Source organism: Neolamprologus multifasciatus, chromosome 17 (genome assembly GCF_963576455.1).
Source record: "Neolamprologus multifasciatus chromosome 17, fNeoMul1.2, whole genome shotgun sequence".
Taxonomy (NCBI): Eukaryota; Metazoa; Chordata; class Actinopteri; order Cichliformes; family Cichlidae; genus Neolamprologus; species Neolamprologus multifasciatus.
In genome coordinates, this window is record NC_140455.1 from 19,059,791 (window position 1) to 19,080,407 (window position 20,617).

At 40.1% G+C, this 20,617-nt stretch overlaps 1 protein-coding gene across 4 annotated transcripts in view; it reads right to left on the bottom strand.

Annotated features, from left to right (window-relative positions):
- The window catches only part of dyrk2 (dual-specificity tyrosine-(Y)-phosphorylation regulated kinase 2), a 39,432-nt gene extending 21,022 nt beyond the window's left edge, over positions 1–18,410 (bottom strand). For 2 of the 4 annotated variants that reach the window (XR_014870080.1, XR_014870079.1), the window contains exons 1-4: positions 18,241–18,261; positions 3,859–3,962; positions 549–891; positions 272–435 (exon numbers count right to left, since the gene is read on the bottom strand). Coding sequence is in view for 2 of the 4 variants with exons in the window: in XM_085137199.1 (XP_084993325.1) it covers positions 272–435; positions 549–891; positions 3,859–3,962; positions 18,241–18,280 (651 nt within the window). In the remaining 2 variants the exon portion in view is untranslated. Of the gene's footprint in view, positions 1–271; positions 436–548; positions 892–3,858; positions 3,963–7,227; positions 11,733–18,240 lie in introns of those variants that run through there. The other 2 variants (XM_085137199.1, XM_085137200.1) reach the window with 2 other exon arrangements.
- Positions 18,411–20,617: the final 2,207 nt, after the last annotated feature.

Here is a 20,617-nt window from a genome sequence, read left to right on the forward strand (position 1 = left end):
TGTGTAATAACCATCTCTACTGTCTTTGCTACAAACTACAACATCATCTGGAATCTTCTGCAGGCATTTAGGTTAAAAATTATTACTGCAAAGACGCTAAAACTTGTCATCACTCTTAAAAAGTCAGGAACTAAACATAACAGCAAACAAAACTTAATAAAAAGTCAACAAAAATAATCTAAAAAAGAAAAAAAAAAAGACAAAAAAATTCAGAGACTAAAAACAGGAAATTAGGGGGGGGGGGGGGGGGGGGGGGGGTCAGCAGTCATACCTGTCCAAAGCTGCCCTTGCCGATGACCTTCAAGACTTCATAGCGATATGCGATGTGGTCATGTGGTACATGGATGTAAGACCCCTGATCATCGTCATAGCCCCCGTTGTTGGCTCCACCGAGGACCCCCTGCCTCTTCTTGGCATTCTGGCCAACAAAATACACTGAGGAGGAAGCAGATGATTGATCAGTTATTAGTGGTTCTCTCCTGTTAATACACCCGACCTCTAATCAATCAGAACGACCATCTGCAGGCGGAGTGGTCAGGGACACTCACCCTCGGGATAGCTGAACATCTCGTGTTGCTCGAATGATGAAATTTTGGACATGAACTGCTTCATGGCCTGTTCCGGGGTCATGGGGTTGACCTTCGGCTTGCTGTCTGTCGACTTGTTGGAGGCTGCGCTGCTCTGGCGGTGGTGGTGGGCAGGCTCTGACACCGAGGTCTGCCGGTCTGGCAGCGGCAAGCCAGGTCGGGACGAGCTGATTGGAGCCAGCCCATTGGGCTGCGAGGTCAGCACCGGGCGTTTGTTGGTGTTCTCCTCATAGAGCTGAGTGACGTGGCCCTGCGACTGCGATGACAGCTGGACGGTGTCCGACATCGCAACTTTAGAGCCTCCCTGACAGAAAACAGAGGGAAATATTGGCTAAAAATAAGACTGAGTCCTCTGCAAGTTGAGCCGAGGAAAGAGAGGTTTATTTAACAGCAGTAACTAGCAGGTGGCCACTTTATGATCACTTATGATGTCTTTGGTTTGAGTTTAATAGATTCTGGGACTTTATTTTTCTCCTTTGAATGATTCATTTTCTGATGCGTGTCATCCAAATATGGACCTGGACGTGCGCTCTCAGAGAAACGTGGATAATTAACACCCAGAAATGAGTGAATTAGACAAAAACGATTCCCGGGAAGATGAACTGTGTCCGGGAAATTATCCCCCTCTGATTAACAGGCGGCTCCGTCTCATTGTCTTCCTTTGTCTCCCGCTCACTGAGTCACTCCCCGTTGCTGTGGTGACCAGCACACCTGGGTCCTTTCAGATAACAGAGGTGCTTTCTCACACACTCACTCACACACACACACTCACTCACACGGCAGAGCGGCTTGGTTCAAAGACCTGGTGCTTAACACAAAAACACAGTAAGTGTGTGTTCTCGTGACCCGGCAGCTGAGGACACGGTGGCACAAACATGAGGATGAAAATCAGGAGATGAGACACACACACACAAACAGGTTTGCGTGTGTGTCTCAGCAGCTACACTGACATATAAGATGACATGTGGCTCTGCTGACTCCTCTCTTACCTGACTACACCTCGACTCAGTCAGCCAAATGTTGCTTCTTTCCTTCAAGGATTTCCATTATTCATTAATCTGCAGATTATTTATTTTTATTATTAAACATACATAAAAAAGCTAGGTGTAATATTTCCATGTTTTTAAATGGTTTTATATAAGAGGGCTGGGAAATGAGTTCTTTCAGGTGAAAGGTTAGCCACCGGACACCCATCTTGAATTGTTTCCAGGTACATATTCAGGCAGTTATTTTGAAGAATAATCAACATTTCTGTTCATTTCAATCGTTACTGAGAAATAAAAACTGCCGGTACAGAATTATCAGTCAACTGTGATTAAAGAATTTGCCCCAATATAAGATTTTATTTCTTCCAGGGTTCACTTGTCGTTAGGTTGCCCTCATTAATATAATGCAAAAAAATTCTTAAAGTTTTTATATGCTGAACTCTAATTTTATTTATTTTTTCTTTTGTGTACCATATTTTTCAGACCATAAGGCACATGGGATTTAAGGCACACTACTGCAGGTAAATTACTTGAGGCTGGAAGATCAGTTTCTGACAATGAATATTTGCTCCTTGATTAAACATGTGACTTTTTCCAAGTGATAAGAAGCCTCTGATTTGCCGTCCTGAACATCAATGTTAATGTCTGGTAAGAGATTCCGCTGACGTGCCACAGGAAACGTCATTATCGTGTACAAAAGTGGCGATAAAATAAACAGAGCAAATAAATGATGCATTATTTCTTTTATAGCATTAGTCTTGTGTGTGCGTGTGTGTGCCCTTCACAACAGCCTATAAACCATTTAGCTGTTTAAAGCATCCTGGCACAGGAGGCTATTATTAGCCATGTGGCTACAGCAGGCTGGTGCACAGAAGTGCTGCTTCTTGGCGCTAACAGTATGCTAACACGCCAACACCGACAGATGACTTCACCAGCTTATTTCTCCCAACGATGAGCCAAGATGAACGGGACAAAACCCTGAGCTGCAGAATCTGAATCAAACTCAAAAATCACGACCTGCACGAAGCTGCTGACCACAAAGGTCTGAGCAGAACATCTGCCGCTAATCTGTTCATCACTTTTTCTGTTATTCACCTGCTGATGACTATCAGAATAAAACCATGAACCTGAGGCACACTAGCAGACTTAATGTTTATAATTAAACTGGATCAGATTCACATTCTTCTTGGTAACAGCTTCACAGTTATTTATTTTAAAGTAGGCATTGGTGTAGTTCATCCACTTCCTTTAATCTCCTGATTGGCTGCCTCCCACAAACAGAAGATCTGAACAGCAGGAGGAGAGTGGAGCTTCTATTCAGCTCAGTAGACTGCTCAATTTTAATTTCCATGTGTATTGTAAGGTAAAGAACCCCAATGGTCAGGTGACTGCCTGTGAGCAAGCACTCGGTGATGGTGGAAAGGAAGAACTCCCTATTAACAGGAAGACACTGTTGGAGGGGTAGCCATCAACCCTGATTTGTTGAGAAAAAAGGAGAACCACACAGTAAAAGAGAATATAAACTACTCTGAGGTACTCAAATGACATTATTAGTGACATTCCCTATTCGTGACATCAGACAGAGCCAAGAGCAGATAAACATATATAAAATAATTGCCCCTTGGGGATAAATAATGTCTTTCTGATTCTGATAGAGCGATCTGAATGACTTCTGCATGCTACCATTGTTGTTCAAAACCTTGTTAGGCATCTTTGTTTAAACTTTTTCTATCATCATTATTATCCTGCCCTTGCTCTGTGGTTCATCCTCTGTGCTGATAGACTACCAAGTCTCACCTGCGTTCATATAAAGCCAATTAGGGCGGAGCATGGCTTGCTCTCTCCCCTCGCTCCCTGACAGCCTACTGCGTGCAGGGTTCATAGTCTTTTTCTTCTTCCGTTTGTTTTACCAGGCGACTCTTTGAAAGCTTTTATATAATAAGGGCTTCCTAGAACTGCAGCAACACTGTCACCTCAAATATTAAAAGTGGGTAAAGCATAATTGGCCTAGTTGGAAGAAAAATTTTGTATTTTGGTAAAAGAAAACACGGTTTGAGAAGTACTAATTTCATCAAAGCACATTTACACAGTTTGTGAATTTTGGTTAAACCTAAATGAGCAAACTACTCAAAGTTCATCTAAGTTTTAAAGATTCTGAGATCAAGAGGAAGAAGTCCAGATACTTAGGCATAATATCCACTTTATGCTCTTCACATGTGTTATTTTGAACACAACAATGACAAAGAAGTGAAAAAAATAAATGATAAAGCAGTGTGCAGCCATACCGTCAAATGATGGTGGTTACTGTTGCGAAGTGGGGGCAGGGCGGCGGGCGACGTGGCCTGAGAGCCGTTGTGACCGGGAGAGTAGACCGGCTCGCCCGTTTTGCCTGAAAGAGAGTGAGAAAAATGATTATATGACAGCTTTGTTATTGTCATGTGTGTTTTAATGCCTTTTACATCATAAAGACCAATGACTGTGTTTCAACTAGTCCTGCTTGGACAACAGCAAACAAAAAAAGAAAAGAAAAGAAAAGAAAATGCTGAAATGTTGTTTCTTAATTTGAGTGTTTTAGCCTCAGGAGGGAGCAAAGATGGATTTTTTTTTTTTAAGTCATAGATGGGAAACCTGACGAGTTACACAACCTTTATCGGGCAGTATCACAAAAATGAAAACTAAAACTGTGGTTTTAAGAGGTTTTAGACCAACTCAGCACTGTGCTGTCTAAGAAGATAAAATGAGCTGAATTCACACCATGGTGGAGGAATTGGAAGAATGGAAAAACCTCCAGTTATTCCAGCAGCACAGGAGCTACAGTTATTAACTAAATACCTTTAAACAATATCTGTAAACATTCTACAGACGCAGCTTCACATATGTGAAGATCTGCTGATTTTTCTGCAGTTTTTGCAAGAAAAGTTAATCTGTAACTTTTCTTGCAAAAACTGTCATAAAAAATATCATCATTTACTTACTTATTTTTAAATCTGAATTAGCTTAGTATATCATTTTAAATTTTTACCTACTTAGACATGCTGATAAAACTGATAAAACTCAAACAGCTTAATGCCCCAGTTCTCAATTTTAAAGAAAGTTATCTGCATTTGATCAGTGCTGTAAGAATAAACTTAACTCTTAATCTTCTTTTTTATTTCCTGGAACAAGAGAAATCTGACTCCACAGCTTTTTTCTGTGATGCTGTAGTCTTTGACCTTATGTATGTTTCCTGTTTGTACTGTACCATCTAATCACTGCACCAAAAACCCCTTTTCACACTTTGCCCAAGGTAACAAAGATGATGTTCTTCTGGTTTTTGCAGTTGAATTGCTGTGAGTAAACTGCTTCTAACATTTATTTTTATTTAATAAATTTTATTTAACTGTTATCCAATTAGCTAATCACACAGCAGCACCTCAAAGCACTCAGACATGGTCAAGATGACCTGCTGAACTTCAATCAGGAAAGCAGTATTTACTCAAATAACCACTCGTTACAACCAAGGTATGCAGAAGAACATCTCTGAATGCAAAACACGTTGAAACTCGCAGCAGATGAGCTGCGACAGCAGACCTTTCGCATCCATTTCTTTAGATCCTGGGATGACATGTTGCTTTTTGAGATCTTTTAGGCTACTTCACTTTATCATACAGGTTCTATTTAAGCAATTTAATGATTCAACAGATGTGGCAGACATTAGACAATAACAGTTAATTTATGACTTAGAGGGGGTAATTACTTTTTTCACATGAGATGAGTTAGCTTTGAATATGTTTTTTTTTCTTAATGAATGAAATAATCATTTAAAAACTGCATTTTGTGTAGAGATCGAAAATGTGGCTTCATTTCCAGGGTAAAACCGCAAAGGATTGTAGGTACAAGTGGCTAGCGCGCACGGGCTTTTACAAGACAGCAGTCACACCGAGATAAACAGAGACACAAAGAATGGCAAGAAGCTGTTGTATTATTAACTGCTATAGCCGGTCGCATGACAGCCACTGGAAGCCAACGGGTAAAGCAATTGGTTTTTATCGGATTGCTTCGTGGAAGAAAAATTGTTCAAGTCATGTTTCCGAAGTCACGAAGAGGCAACGGAGGGCTTGGATTGCGGGGTAAGTCCCGAAACGCACGGTGGTACAAGAAATCCCTTTCACTGGAAAGAACAGCAACTGTCGCTGCCCCCTCTCTCTTCCAGTACTCCGGAGCGAAGATAGCCTTTTCGTCAAGTCTGTCTTTGTACGGACCTGCTGTGTTCACCTTTCATTTTGTTCATAACTGTTTTCAGTGCAAATAAAATGCAGGTAGGGATTAAAACCGCAGAATTAATGGTTACTGGTGCTGGAAATGCTAGCGCTTGATGCAGTGTTTTAATTTTGCTGCCACTCGTACCTACAATGCAACGTGCGAAAATCACGTGGTCTGTCGATCTCTATTTACCCGGGTTATTTTTGTCCAAGATTAATTTGGTATCTGAAACATGTAAAGGTGACGAATGTGTAAAAACTTTGTGTTGACACATACACAAACATACACATATGCCAAAAATAAACCTGTGGGAAACACTGCAGTCTGTACAGTACCATGTAAATACAGCATAAAAAAAGCTTGAAGTAGCTGAAAGCTTAGCTACCAGTCCGCATGTAAACAGCTCATTGACCGTCCTGCTAACTGCCTTCAAATAGCTCTGGACTGAACTGACCCAAAGCAATCCTGTTCATTCTGGAGTCAGTCCTATAGAGTCTAAGGAGGATGAAGGTTTTCATTTAGCCTCGTAATCTCCAACACAGTGCCTACCTCTCTGCCTCTCCCTCTGCAGCTTCACCTTCTTTAATAGCAACATGACGACAGCAACACGATGCACGGGTCAGAGGTCACAGTGGACGAGTATCTTAACTGAAGAGCCAAAAGTTTAAACAGCCGCTGGGTGATAAAGCATGTTGGACTTTAAACAAGACACTTATCAGCTTCTGCCGCTGTCAATGGTTCACGGCCCGACTCAGAGTGACGACGTGAAAAAGGAGAAGCAGGAAATCAAAACTCAGCAACCAGCAGAGTCTGTTAACTTAAGAACCGCCTCTGAGGCAGCAAAGCAGTCACTTTCACATCACTTTTAAAGGGGAACCAGTGATATAAGCAAGAGCAGGCCAAACATTACCACATACTGATTGCACAGGGTTAATACGCAGATTTCAAACAGCTCTGACCTGAACCCCCGAAAACGGTGACAGGACTCCAAGAAGTTTAGAGGGAAAAGCTGTCTGACAACAGTCAAAATTTTCATGTCTTCTCTGCCACTTTGGGTCGTTCACAGAAAACGTGACTAACAAATGAAAACATAAAGCAATAAAGAGAAGTTCAGTGGCTGACTCTTCTCGCCTCCACACAGCCAATCAGGGCTTTACGCTGTGAGCTTCAGATTGTGTTTCAGGAGGTTATAGACACAAATGCCTGCAGCACAGATAGACGTGGTCCAGGATACTTCCATGTGCTACCTGGGAAATATCAGAGGCTCAACTTTCTCAGGATAAAATATTTTTAAAGCCTCATTCTGAAGTAAAATCAATCATCAGATTATTATCAGATTTCACAAGTAAAGTTGGTTTCAACAAAAACAGCCCAAACTCTGTTTTAGATGGCTGATCAGTGAGCTAACCCACCCATTATGTTGAGTCGTGCCTGTGAGCTTATTTCTGTAATAATTCAATCATCGGCGAATCAGAAGGCTCCAGATCATTAAAATATTTTCCGAACAGCTGGAAATGAAAATCAGAATCTTCCGCTGGCTCCTCATGGAAACAATAAATGGATAAACAAAGAGGACCCTTGCAGGCCACCGTCCGGTGACTTTCTGTGTCGGTGCAAGTTGAAGCAGGCAGATGGACCGTACTGCTGCTCTCTGCCTCTAATCCAAACTTAATCCCGCTAATGAGGATGACATGGAGGGTGAGGCAAAACCACATCGGCAAGCCCACAAAGGCATGCCGCAGGACGCCAAACAACTGCATGACAAAGTCGGAGACTGTAGACTAATTTTTTTTTAGTCCAAAACTAAAACTTTTATGTCACACTGGGATTTAAAAAATCCGCCATTTTTGCCTATTTGATTACATTTTATTGGAAAAACTTTTAATCAGTTAGCCAGAAACACTGTAGTCAGATCAGGGCTCTAGACTAAGTTTTTGCCACAGTTGCACTGGTGCGCCTAACTATTTTTTTCCTTAGGTGCACTAGCGAAAAAGTTAGGTGCAACCAAATCTTTCATCCGCATCGCTTAACACCGCAGCTTTACACATTCACTTTTTTTTTTTTTAAATTGCTGTCCATACAGACAATATTGATTTCTAAATGATTAATAATCTTGTCAACTAGGGCTGCCACAATTGATTATTTTGATAGTTGATTAGTCACCAATTATTTTTGCAATTAGTCGACTAATCAGATCATGCATCCATTGGACATAGAACGTTCAGCTTATTGCACCAGCAAGCATCTGCTCTTATATAACTATCATTAGTTTACAGCTTTAAGTGTTTAAGGTATGTGTTAACTAAAAATAAAGACAAGATGATAGTTTATTAAATTTTAATGACAATTGCAGATTGTTTCGGTGGAGTTTAATAAACTCAGCCGTCTGCTCCTTGCTATCTAAAATATAACTGGACAATGGGAAAGAGAGCTGGATGAAGAAATCACTGAGAAGGTGTGGTATGAAACATGGAAAGAACATAAGAATACAACTCAATCATTAAAGTGGAGAGAATTCATCTGGAAAAATCGAATTCGCTACTTTATTACACCTAAGATTAAAAATAAACAAACCAATACACAACAACAGTGTTGGAGGCTGTGTGGATGTGATGAACCAGACCATGCACACATTTTCTGGAAATGCAGAAACATTCACACTTCCTGGGTCAAAATTCACTCAGCTCTCTGTGATATATTAGTTACATAATTCCCAGAACTTGCCTTGTTTTGTATCTAGGATACTTGGAAGGCACTGTAGATGTAAAGGATCGTTACTTGGCTAAGATTCTCCTTTCAGCAGCAAAGAAGGCCATCACCAAAAACTGGCTTAAGACAGAGACACCAGGAAAGAAGCAGTGGAGGACATTATGGAGATGGAGAACTTTACATATAAACTGAAATTGATGGAAGAACGCTTTTTGAAGGACTGGGGAAAATGGTTAACGTACAACAAAAAAAAGAGCTGAATGAAGATGGACATACAAAAAAGAGAATTTGAAATGAAAAGGCATGTTTCCTTTTTTTTCTAATTATTATTTTTGATAAGATAGATAGCGTTTGTTCCCCCCCCCCCCCCCCCCCCCCAAGTCTGTTGTCTGCTTGACGTTTATTCTGCTGTGTAAAAACAATAACTTTAATCTCAGCCAAACCGATTTACTCAGGAACAAATAAAATACTAAAGAAAGCCAAACAATAACATTTTTAAGTTATCTAAGTGACTTATATATCATGTTTAACCTGAGTAGCGAAAGACAGCGGTGGGTTTGAAAACAATTTGCCGGGAGTCTGCTGTTCTCACCGGCTTTAGTGAGCCTTGAACTAGCTATCGAGCTGGTGGGTAACAGACGTTTTGAAAATATGTGGTGCCTTGATAAACTGAGCAGATATTTCAAGTTTACACAGCTACATTCTTGCCTCAAAATATGTTACACATTTATTTTGTGACCCAGAGAGAATAACAACAGTAATATTAAAACTAACTAGCAGCCGCCATAGTTGAAAACTGAGCAGGGCCACGCTATGAATTCTGGGATAGACTGGGCCACGAAATATACACCCAACCCATCCTTCAAATCTGGGGAAATAAAGGACGCATTTGTCGGCCGCATTTGTCGGAGTCTTCGAATTTGGACCGTCTTCGTCGTGTTGCTGTAACGTAATCGGCCTACAAATGCGGGCACAGAAGGATGCGGTTCCTGAATTTGGACACAGCTACGATACCGGACACTTCTTCTTCTTCGGGGTTTAACGGCAGCTGGCATCCATTTACATGCAGTGCTGCCATCTTCTGTTTCAGTCCGTTATTACACTCTTAAATCCTACTACTTATTCCTGCGTCTTTTGGGATCTTACAAAGCTTCAAACGACGCGTCGACTATTAAATTAGTTGTCGACAATTTTGATAGTCGACGTAATTGTGACTAGTCAACTAATCGTGGCAGCCCTATTGTCAACACAAAGTTCTCCTGACTACAGTAGCCGTAATGCTCCAACAATCCATCAAGCGGTGCGGCTTCGTAGCAAAGTCATACTAAAACATTTTGACAGATTTTTGAGCGCCATGTACTACACAAAATCAGTTTGTGGTCAGTAAGCACAACCAAAATTCATACATAAAGCACACTTTTGAGGAAATAAAAATATTTTAAGTGCGCCTTATAGTCCGAAAAGTACGGTGCTGAAAAAGTTCTTGTGCTTAAAGTGCTTCAGTGAGCTGAAATTTAAACTTAAAATATCTCAAGATATATAAAATAAACAGATAGTCAAAATTAAAAGTGCCTCAAAAGCTTCGAACTGAACATCTTACTTTGACTATCTCTGATTGGTTTAGACCACGATATGGACATAATGTGTGTCTGCTGTTGGCCACACAGAGACTTGCTGAGTCAGAATTATCAGAACATAGCATAAGCATAGCAAACAAAATATCTCCGGTTCGATTATTGGTTACCTGTCATGAGTAAAACCCAATTAGCTTGCAGAAGTGTCCACAGTCTGAAAAGGTTCCAGTAAATGAACGAAGCTGCTGTTTGAAGCCAAAGACGCTAATAAACATGACATCCTCTCTGTTTGAGTCACAACAGCATTTGAGTAATGGCAAACTTGCATGATGGTAACATTACACTAAAAATACATGAGGAATGCACCTTACTGTGGAGACAGAGGCGTCTGTCCCTGAAGCATCTCAAACTTTAACAACCTGTTCTGACTGACAGACCAGGCCCTATCTGAGACACACCCAACTTGAAGAAATACATGCCAGGGCCACCCGCGACCTCCTGCTACAAGCAATTTGAACAAGCTCAAGGCATAATCACAAACAGAGAAAAGGAGCACAGTGGCCAAAGCTACGCTAACAACAACAATGGAAGGTCATGATAGCAGCTAAGATAGCAGGCAGCCACAAAAAAACAGCTCAAAGTTTAATATTTGTTTCTTAGTGGAAAATGAAAGTGCTTTAACACTACTGTTATTGTTGACTTTTCTCTAAGAAGACGCAGTCCAACATGTAAAAGTAACAGATTCAGCCATATTTATCACATCTGGCTCATAAAATATAATAAACAGGAAATGAGCAAAAGCAAACAGCAACAACCAGGCATGACAGAAACTGTAAAGAAAACACATACAAGGCATTTCATCATGGAGAAACAACAGAGCAAAGAGAGCCCTTACTGCACATTATGACAGCATGTACACGGACAGAAATATACCTCACTGTGAAAACTGGTTTTTCTTGCATATAACCATTTTTGACATCCGTCAAAGAGACTATGGATTTTACCCAAAGGAAAATCACCACGACTGTGATCACAAAACGACTTATTTTTACATACAGTTTAATTTACTGAAGCTTGAAATACATTTATAAATAAGAGGAAAATGCACTGATGGTGCAATGGTTACCCCATTTTTATAAGATGGATAGTGTTTTTCAGATGTTCAGAGCAGATATTGTACAGCGATACTTTCTGAAGCTGACTTGGAAACAGTTTTAGTTTAGCTGCGGTTCATTGTAATAAACTTTGAAAACATTTTTTCTTTTACTCTGAACGTCGACAATTAGATTTAATATTGAATGCCAGTGTATATTTGTTATCAGTGTCTGATTACTTATAATCCATGTCTCTGTCAGGCCTGAAAAAACAGAAATCAGCTGACTCCTAATGTTTACTACAACTCTTACTTAACAAATTTGAAAGAAGCTTAACCCTTTAAGACCTACCATAGAACCAAGTCCGCCAGAGCTTATATTATATTTTTACATGCTGAAGTGTCGTTTTTGGGAGCATTTCAAGTTGATATACATCAATACAACCATTATAGCCGAAAATGTAATAATATGTCTGCATTAAGTGCATAGTAATTACATAAATTGCAAAAAAGTGCAATAAACTACAAAAAAATTGAAAATTGTTTTTGTTTTTTTAAGTATATATTTCTAGTTAGAGAAATTTAAGGGACTTATCCCTCAAAACTGTAAATACAAAAAAGTTGCACAAAATAGTTTCCCACCACAGGAAATTTATTTTGAGTGTCTTCATAATTTTGTTTTTGAAATACACCAATTTTTATATACTGCAGGAAAAATGAAAATAAATATTATAATGCAAATTTGCAAAGAAACAGCATATGCAAACTATTTCCAGCAGTGCAATTTGAGTTCTAAGCATCCCAGAAACGACACAGAAAGTCATAAAGTCAAACATAACTTTTAAAAACACCAATATAGGCTCATGAGGCCCTGATGGTAAAAAACTACATTTCTGCGAAAGTGACGTCACTTCCGGTTTCGGGCAGGTAATGGCGGACAGGCGATAGTTCGGGCTGACGTCTGTTCTAACGTAGGAAGTGTTACGATCAGCTGATCGGATAGGCAAAGCGTGTTTCTGGAATATTATTTTTTGTTTTTGTTGCTGCAAGCGCTTTTTATGCAGTTTTTGCAAAGCTATGTGTGGAAGGAAACCGTGACCAAGGACAAGCTGATGGCATGAGATGTAAGTACAACTCCTCCGGTTTCATATGCAAAAAAAAATTATTGTGCTAGCTTACGTGGTTGCAGTTCTACAGGGATTTAAAAAATAGTTGTGCAAAACGGAGTGTTCCCGCTCCGACCGGTTTTAAAGGGTTAAAGTCTTTGCTTTAGTCAGAATCATCAGCCAATAAAAGTATTAAAAGCAGAGGTTAAATCTCCAGGGCAGCTCAGGCTCTAACTCAGACCATCCAGTGTCCTGCTGGGCTCTCAGCCCTTCATCAACTCTGCAGGGGCTCCTGCAACACGTACTGATAGTGTAACAGGGATCTGTACTGAAAGCGCACACAGCCTCCCTCGCTGCGAGCCCGACAAATGCATGCTACCAGAGTGGAAAAGCAGCACTCTGAATGCAAACTCAACACCGAGCTGGAAATGCCAGAGAGCCGGCAGGCATGCTCGGCATGCTGCTCAACCGGTCGAGTGGGAAAGTCAGCGCTGTGACGCTCAGCAATGTCACAAGCCAGCAGAGGTGCTGGAGATATAAAAGATGTGGGTAAAAAAAAAAACTACGAAGCTCCCAAAGTCACAGCATGCTGTCCCTCACAGGGTCCTGTAGATGACTCACTGACATTTAGTTGAACTTCTACACTATTCCCTACTTCTAACACTGTAAAAATAGTGAGTGAAGTATCATAAAATTAAAATAAAAAAAATGTGTGTGACAGATGCACATGGCTGGGTGTTAATGACACCCAAATTTAGCAGCACATACAGCTGTGGAGTTAAAGTCCCTCAGTTTTGAAGCTGCTGATTGGCTGTTAGGACTCTGGTTGGGAAATCCACTAATGTAGAGGGGTCAAACATGCAGCCCGGGGACCAAAAGTGCTCAGCCAAATGGTCCAACAGAACCTGGGTGGCTTTACAAAGTGTAAAAATTGCAGTAAAGCCATTAATTACTTGTATGTTTTTATCAACACATGCTGCTGTTCCTTTGGTGGTGTGCTAACATTACTACGCAGGAGGGTAAAAAACTGTTTCAGTCATGAAGATGTAAACTGACTCATACTGCTGCTGTTCAGTCACACATGTGAAGACTTTTCAAACTGTAATTCATCCAAACTCGACTTTTAAAGAGCGGTAGCTAAACCGAGAGCTGGACTAAGGCTATGTCCACACGTACCCGGGTATTTTTGAAAACGCAGATTTTTCTATGCGTTTGCACCTTTCGTCCACACGTAAACAGCGTTTTCGGTCACTGAAAACGGAGATTTTTAAAAACTCCGGCCAGGGTGGATATTTTTGAAAACTCCGTTTTTGCATTTACGTGTGGACGAGAAAAAAGGAGAAAACGCAGAAAACGCAGTGTCAAAGGTGTGCGCACTTTTGACGTCACACTGTGCGCCACGTTATTGTTTCAGTCAAATGAATTTCTACAATACTATTACTGTTAATTGTACTTTCTGCAGTGTTTAAATGCTTACATATACACACACAGTTACTGTCCCTCCACACATACGACTCGGTTCTGCTTCTATGCCCCAGCTTTGTTTACTTTTTCCCACTGAGGCTTCTAGACTTCTGATTGGCCAACATTTCTGCACGGTTAGGAATATATCGCCACCTGTTGCTTTGGCATGTTCCTAGCAGCGTTTTCCTTCATTTCTGCCTTTACGTGTGGACGGGATTATTTTTTAAAACGAAAACGGGAAATCTCCGTTTTCAAAAATACCTGTGTACGTAGCCTAAAGCATTTACCTATCGCCTCAGGAGGCAGGTATGTGCTGGGTATTCATGTTTCTGTTTAATTATGGAAATCGGATGCTGTCATCATACTTATTCAGGCTGCCTTGCCTTTTTAACTTTTCACTTCCCTTTCAGCAGCATCTTTTTATTTTAAAGCCACAAATTCAGCCACATTTTCACTGTTTGGACTTTGAAACCTGATTTCTGGGTAAACTCACCAAGAATATTAATATCAGAAATTTGACAATTTCACCTATTTTTGCCCTTTAGAAGTCAAAACTAGTCACTTTATGGCACAGACACTCAGATACATGAAGATAAGGACAGGGAAACTGGGAAAACTCATGTTAAGAAACAAGAATTAAGAGGTTAAAATGTGACCATTTCAGCAGCAGTGCATTCAAATGGAAAACAAGAACAAATCAGCCCGATGACATCCAAACTTTTCCATTTCAGAATCACTGTTAATTAGCAGCAGCTGGTAAAAACCCACGTTAACAAGGTTTGTCAATCTATCTGCGAGAGTGATGATCAGCACTACTTGTAAACAAGCAGCCGTGATGTTTTCAAAGACAGAAACTCTCTGAATGTGGGTATTCTGATAACCAGGCACCATCTGCTTTGACACAGATAACCGAGACAGTCGCAAACTCCGCCCTCCTCTCAAAAGCACCTTTTAAAACCCCGTGTGCTGCTGCAGCAGAGCCAGTTTAACAGACATTTGTCAGCACGCAGTGTCAACATTACGACATCCACCCCATGCTTGTTGGTGTACAGTGAGAAACTGGGACACAGATCTGGAAACAGTGCATGAACCGGCACAAACTGCCAGCACACAGCAGGAAACAGACTCTGATTCAAGCAGCTAATGAACTGATTATAAAGCAGGTGGTTAGACGAGGATGAGGGATGAGCAGGGAAAGCTTGCTACAAGTTTGACAGTTTAAATGACAAAAACAGGACTGTGATCACAGAGTAATTATACTCTGTATCAGTCACTGTCTAAACTTCATTACTGACAGCACATCGCTGGCTGTGAGCGAATGACAGCAATAATATCAGAGCTATGTTACATCTGGCTGCCTGCCTCTGTTTACATCACTGTAACTGAATATAGCAATGTGCAATCAAACTCAACTGCAATGTCTTAGTTCCTAAAGATAGCATGATACATTGCAAAGCATATACTTCATGCTACTACACATAACACCCTTACATTATCCACAAGACAAGCTTCAAATAAATTTGGCACAACCGCCTAACATACACGTTGCTGTATATATGAGGCCTAAAAAGGTTAAATTACCTGTTATTTATTTGATGAAGCACGTGATATTTCTTTTAAATATATTTATTGTAGAATTAGAGTGAAGATGAGTTAACACAGTTTGAAATAAACTTATGAAAAACAACTTAACAATAACAATAGTTGGGTTGTTATGTAAAAACAAACAGAAACAGGCAGCACAACAAAACCTAGATATTATTACCAAAATGAGGTATATGCCAACACCAATCAAGGAAGTCAAAAGAACTACTACCACTGTGCCAAGTTAATAAGAGCAAATCTTGAAAACAAGAAATACTCGTTTCACCTTGTACAACACGTCCCTACGTTATCCTCAGATGCCATAAGGACGTACATACGTACGTACATGCATGTGTATGTATACACATACATGTGTATATATAGCCGGTTTCAGTTTAAGCGTTGTTTTCAATAAATTGCATCCTCAAAAAAAATGTTTTGTCTCACTCCCATTTCTTCTTGTTGCATGTTGAAGCTCTACTTGAAACCTTGTTAAGATCCAACAATGCAAAATACAAATCCCACCCAAATGATCTTAAACTTTTGTCTGGGACTGTAGTTTGTGTATGTGATTCTACTCTTAAACATGGATTGTTTGAGACTGGTGTGACTGTTATTAATGCTCAAAAAATTCCCACAAGGATTTTTTGTTTTGTGCTACCAGTACGATAAAGAGTAAAAATAGTATGGTCCACAGTACACGACAGTAAACAACACAGTCAAAATAAAATTGCCACAGGTGACCGGTAAGGGCCTTATAGACTGCAGAAATTGTTCGATTTACAACACTGACAAAAAAACAAAAACAACGAAAAGTAAAAATGAAGTTAAAGGTGTAATTTTTACTTTAAAGGTAAACCACCGTTTACCTTTTGTGTCGCACTTTTCAGCATTTTAGCAGCTGGATGACATTTGTACACAAGTCAATTCATTTCCACTGAAACTGTGACTGCAGCAATCACAAGTTTTTTGCCCACTAGTTGGGGTCTTTTACCCTAGCAACAGGTGAGTTGCAGGGGGACCTACATGACTGACTTTAGCGATCATTTTTGCCATAAAAATCCACAAATTGCTCACAACCATTATATTCATTTTCCACCTCACAACTGGGGTGATTGCGGACTTACTCACTTGATCCCTTCCCTTAATTATCACACATCTAGAATGGTGGATAAGTTAAGTCACATGGTTAGTGGTCAAGAGTCTCCAAAACCTCAATAAGCAAAACATAAAGCCTGTTTTCCAAATCCCAGTAACCCTGGTTATCACCTTGTCAACCAAGCTAGTTGCTGAATAGTTCCCTAGGTAACCCCTCATTTGGCTACCATTAGCTTTTACATCCATGTGTGTATATTTAAGGCCCATTTTCACTAGCCAAGATTAGACTACCATTTTATATCAGTGTGAATTACATTGGTACCTCGCTAACCAGGCTAGCTAACAACTTCCTAGCTCAAATATAAACAGATTTTCCACAAGCAAAAGTTAGAACTCCATTTAATATCATGATGCTAGCAAGCGCTAACATCAGCTAACAACTCATTAATATTTTTAAATGCCTTTTCAGCACCCTATTTAACAAGAAAGTAAATTGTACATATTATACATTTTCTCCAAAATAGGGTCATGTCCTTTAAAAAAAAAAAAACAGTAACAAAGGTTTAAAGTAGTAAAGTCTTAAAGTAGCTAACCAAATAGCTAACCAAGCTAACAATTTCCCAAGTCTGCCCCACATCCGGTTTCAAGAAAACGTCAAAATGGGCCAAAGCTGTGGCTTCAAAACAGCAGACCAAAAACCAGCGGCTGTCTATATCCAACATGTCCAAAAGTCTATGAATACACCAGCCAAAAATAGCCCATCAGTGTAAATAAAGGAGCTTATGGCTAATAAAGCTTCAAAATAACCACTATGGCCAACCTTCAGGCTTCAAAACAACAGTCCACACACAAATGGATGGCTACGCCCTTTAATCTGTTTATACCATAAGTAATTTCTGCTGTGACTTCCTCACACTAACAGCATTAATGCAATGCTAATATACCAATCAGGCTCATCACGCAAAATGAAACTGCCTCCAACCATCAAAGTATTTATTGACATTAAGCGTATGATAAAAAATAAATAAATAAAAACCAAGCACAATCGTCAAAAATCTGGAGAGCGCATTAATCTCGTATTAATGGTTCAAACACAGACACCAGGAGTGTATGGAGAGCTTCCATGCTAGCACAAAGCCACTGAATCCTTATATGAATATAAAGGCAGAATATCAGCTGTAACGCTCAGCGTGAGGCTGTCAAGCTCCTTAAGATTTTAGGAAGTGATAGGAGGGGGAAACCATACCTTTAATGTGGAGCAAACCAACTGACCTCTGACCAAAGATTTATTTCTGTCCGTGGCCAAGAATTACCCGGCAACGGAAAACACGCAAAACACACAGAAACCAGCAAAGCTAACATCACACACAGGGCACCAGGAGAGCCAGGACACCGAGGAGTAGCACGGTGACAAAGGCAGCTTGACGGAGAGCAGGAGAAGGAATAACCGGAGCAGGGAGAGACTGTGGGAAAAGCTGCTGCTGTCACTTCTCATCTGTTTGCTAAAAATTAACCTGACGGACAGAGCTGATTTTCCTTCCTTCACTTCTCCCGCTGTCAGCCCAGCTAGCTCCCAGCTTTTATGCTTAATTTAAAGAGCAGAGACCGAAAAAGGCGAGCCTGGAGGGCTGCTCGTACTGGAGCCACTTAGCTAGCACAGCCCCCAGCTCTCCCCGCTCTGCTCCTCCGTGTCTCATTCACTACCTGCCGTTAAAGACAGCCAGAGAAACACTGGGGCATCTCCTCAACCGTGGCCCGGCTCAGGTGCCTTCTGTCGGATACAAAGGGTATGCTCACCCGTCGGAAGGACCGAGGTTCCGGGCTTCTTGGTTAACATGGCGGCCGCTCCTCTCCTCTGGACTCAACTGTGCAGAACACCTCCTCTTCCTCCATTAGCCACCCCTCCTCTTCCTCTACCTACTCCTCCCACTTCTCCTCCTCTCTCTCCTTCAGACTCCGAGACAACTGAAATACCTGCGTGCTCCCATCGCCTCATTTAAATATAAACAAACAAAAACAAGTAATAAATTCATTTTGTTATTTATAATAATTTACTGTTAAATCACCGATATATGTTACAGTAGTAGTAGCAATAAATAATAATAATAATAATAACGGATTATATTAGATTTTCAAATGATAAATAGTACATTGGTGATGATGAATAGTAAATACAGTAATTAATCATGTAAAAAACAAATAAAAATGTAAAAAGAGAATGTAAAGAATAAAGTAATATATAAGAAATATAAAATGTGAAATAATATTAGATAATATTGAATATTTCTTCATTATATTCATTTTAAAACATTAATTTAATCTAATCTAATTTAATTTAATTTAACCTCCTAAAACCCGAACTCTACCACGGCATGCATTTTTAATTTCCCTAATTTTTGTTTCTAAGAAAAATGAGAGCCACATATTAGGATATTCGTTTAAAATTTTGATAGAACAGTAATAGTATAATGTCCTCGTAAGCAATGTTCCCTCTAAGCGGTGTGCGTGAGCAATTGCGCACTGCTGGCACGGTCTCTGCACAGAAAATCTGCGTTGCGCACAAAAAAAAATCTAACCTGAATTGAAATTAAAATTAATACTTTAGCAATTCTGTTTTGCAGTGTTAGTCAGTAAGTGACTGGCTGCTCCCGTATGGGATTACAACGATGCCACCTTATTCCATAGTCCAGCCAATTCACATTTGTATATACGCAGCTAATCAACGTGGTTGACAGGCTATGACAGCGTCCTTATGTGCCCACACCGTGTTTTAGCTAGCAAAGCGGTGTGGCTGATGTGGAGTGAAGCCACGTTAATGACAACGTGTACAACTATTGGAGATGTGAGCAGGACAGACGGAACAATTGACGGAAAAGTGTGGACTTTATACCAGTTTTTAAATTGTGTTGATAGGCCACGTAAAACCAGAGTTATGATAAAAATATATGCAATGTTTGGTTTTCTTCCTGAATACTGTCGTTGTTTATATTTACTGCGGAAGAAACGGTAAGAACAGCGTTTTATAAGGAAAGCACTTGAAAGCGCTCTCCGCCTGTGAGCAAAAACAACGCCCAAAACCCCCACCCTTTCATATTGGTCGATAAATGTACCATGTCGACCAATCAAAAAATGATATGGCAACATGGCATTTAGTTGTTTAGGAAGGGGGGATGTTTTAGGAGTGACAGCGGTGTTGTGAGACATTTGCGATGTTTAGCGCAAATCTTGTGTAGTTAGTGTGTAGTGTAGTCAATAGTTTTGTTGTGTATGTCAGAGCAATGAGGCGACTGCTGAATGTTACAGGTGTTACAGGAGTGATACATCTCCTGTTGTCAGGCCTGCAGGTATCAGGCTGTTGTTCTCCTTTATCTCATAGTGGACAGAAATTATTTTTGGGAGTGGCACAAATAATTTGTGTGGCATCAAAATTGATGCAGAACAGCTGATTGTTCTGTAAATAGTTTGAAATGTTTGTTTAAAAAAAACGCCTTGGCTGCATTTTTAGGTAAACAGCTGCAAAAAACTTTGTTGTTTGCATAACTTAGTTACTTTTTTGAAGAGGTAACTATTTGCCCAACATTGGTCATTATATACTGTATTTTGCAGACAGAGAGTTAAAGGACTCTCTCCCAGACCACAGACTCATACTCACAATACAAGGCAGAGCTTTTTTACTTCCAATAGTGTTAACGTACTACACAGGTCATGAACAAGATTTTTTTTTTATTTTCATTGTGAGCTAAAGAAGTTAATTAAAAGTAGTCTAACATAAATGTAAATGCTGTAATTTGATTATTTTAATAAACCATGTAACTTGGATGGATTTGATGCTGGCGTGACCACAGTGCACACATTTGCTGTTGCGCACAGTGGTCCAAATGACCGCTCAGGGAGTTTGTGTGTTCGCTCAGACACATGAAAAATTAGAGGGAACATTGCTCGTAAGTGGATATCAGGCCCTTGTAGAGCAAAGTTGAGTATTTTGATCTAAGTAACCCAAAATGTGATGTCCACATATGCAGTGTAGGGACTAACGCGTTACAGTAACTACGTTAATAACTGTGGTAACGAGCATGGTAACTAGTTATTATGCCAAAATCAGGAACGCGTTAATTATTACTGGGATTTATATAGGGTCGTTATTCGTTACTTCTTGCGGTGGCTATCGCAGAGA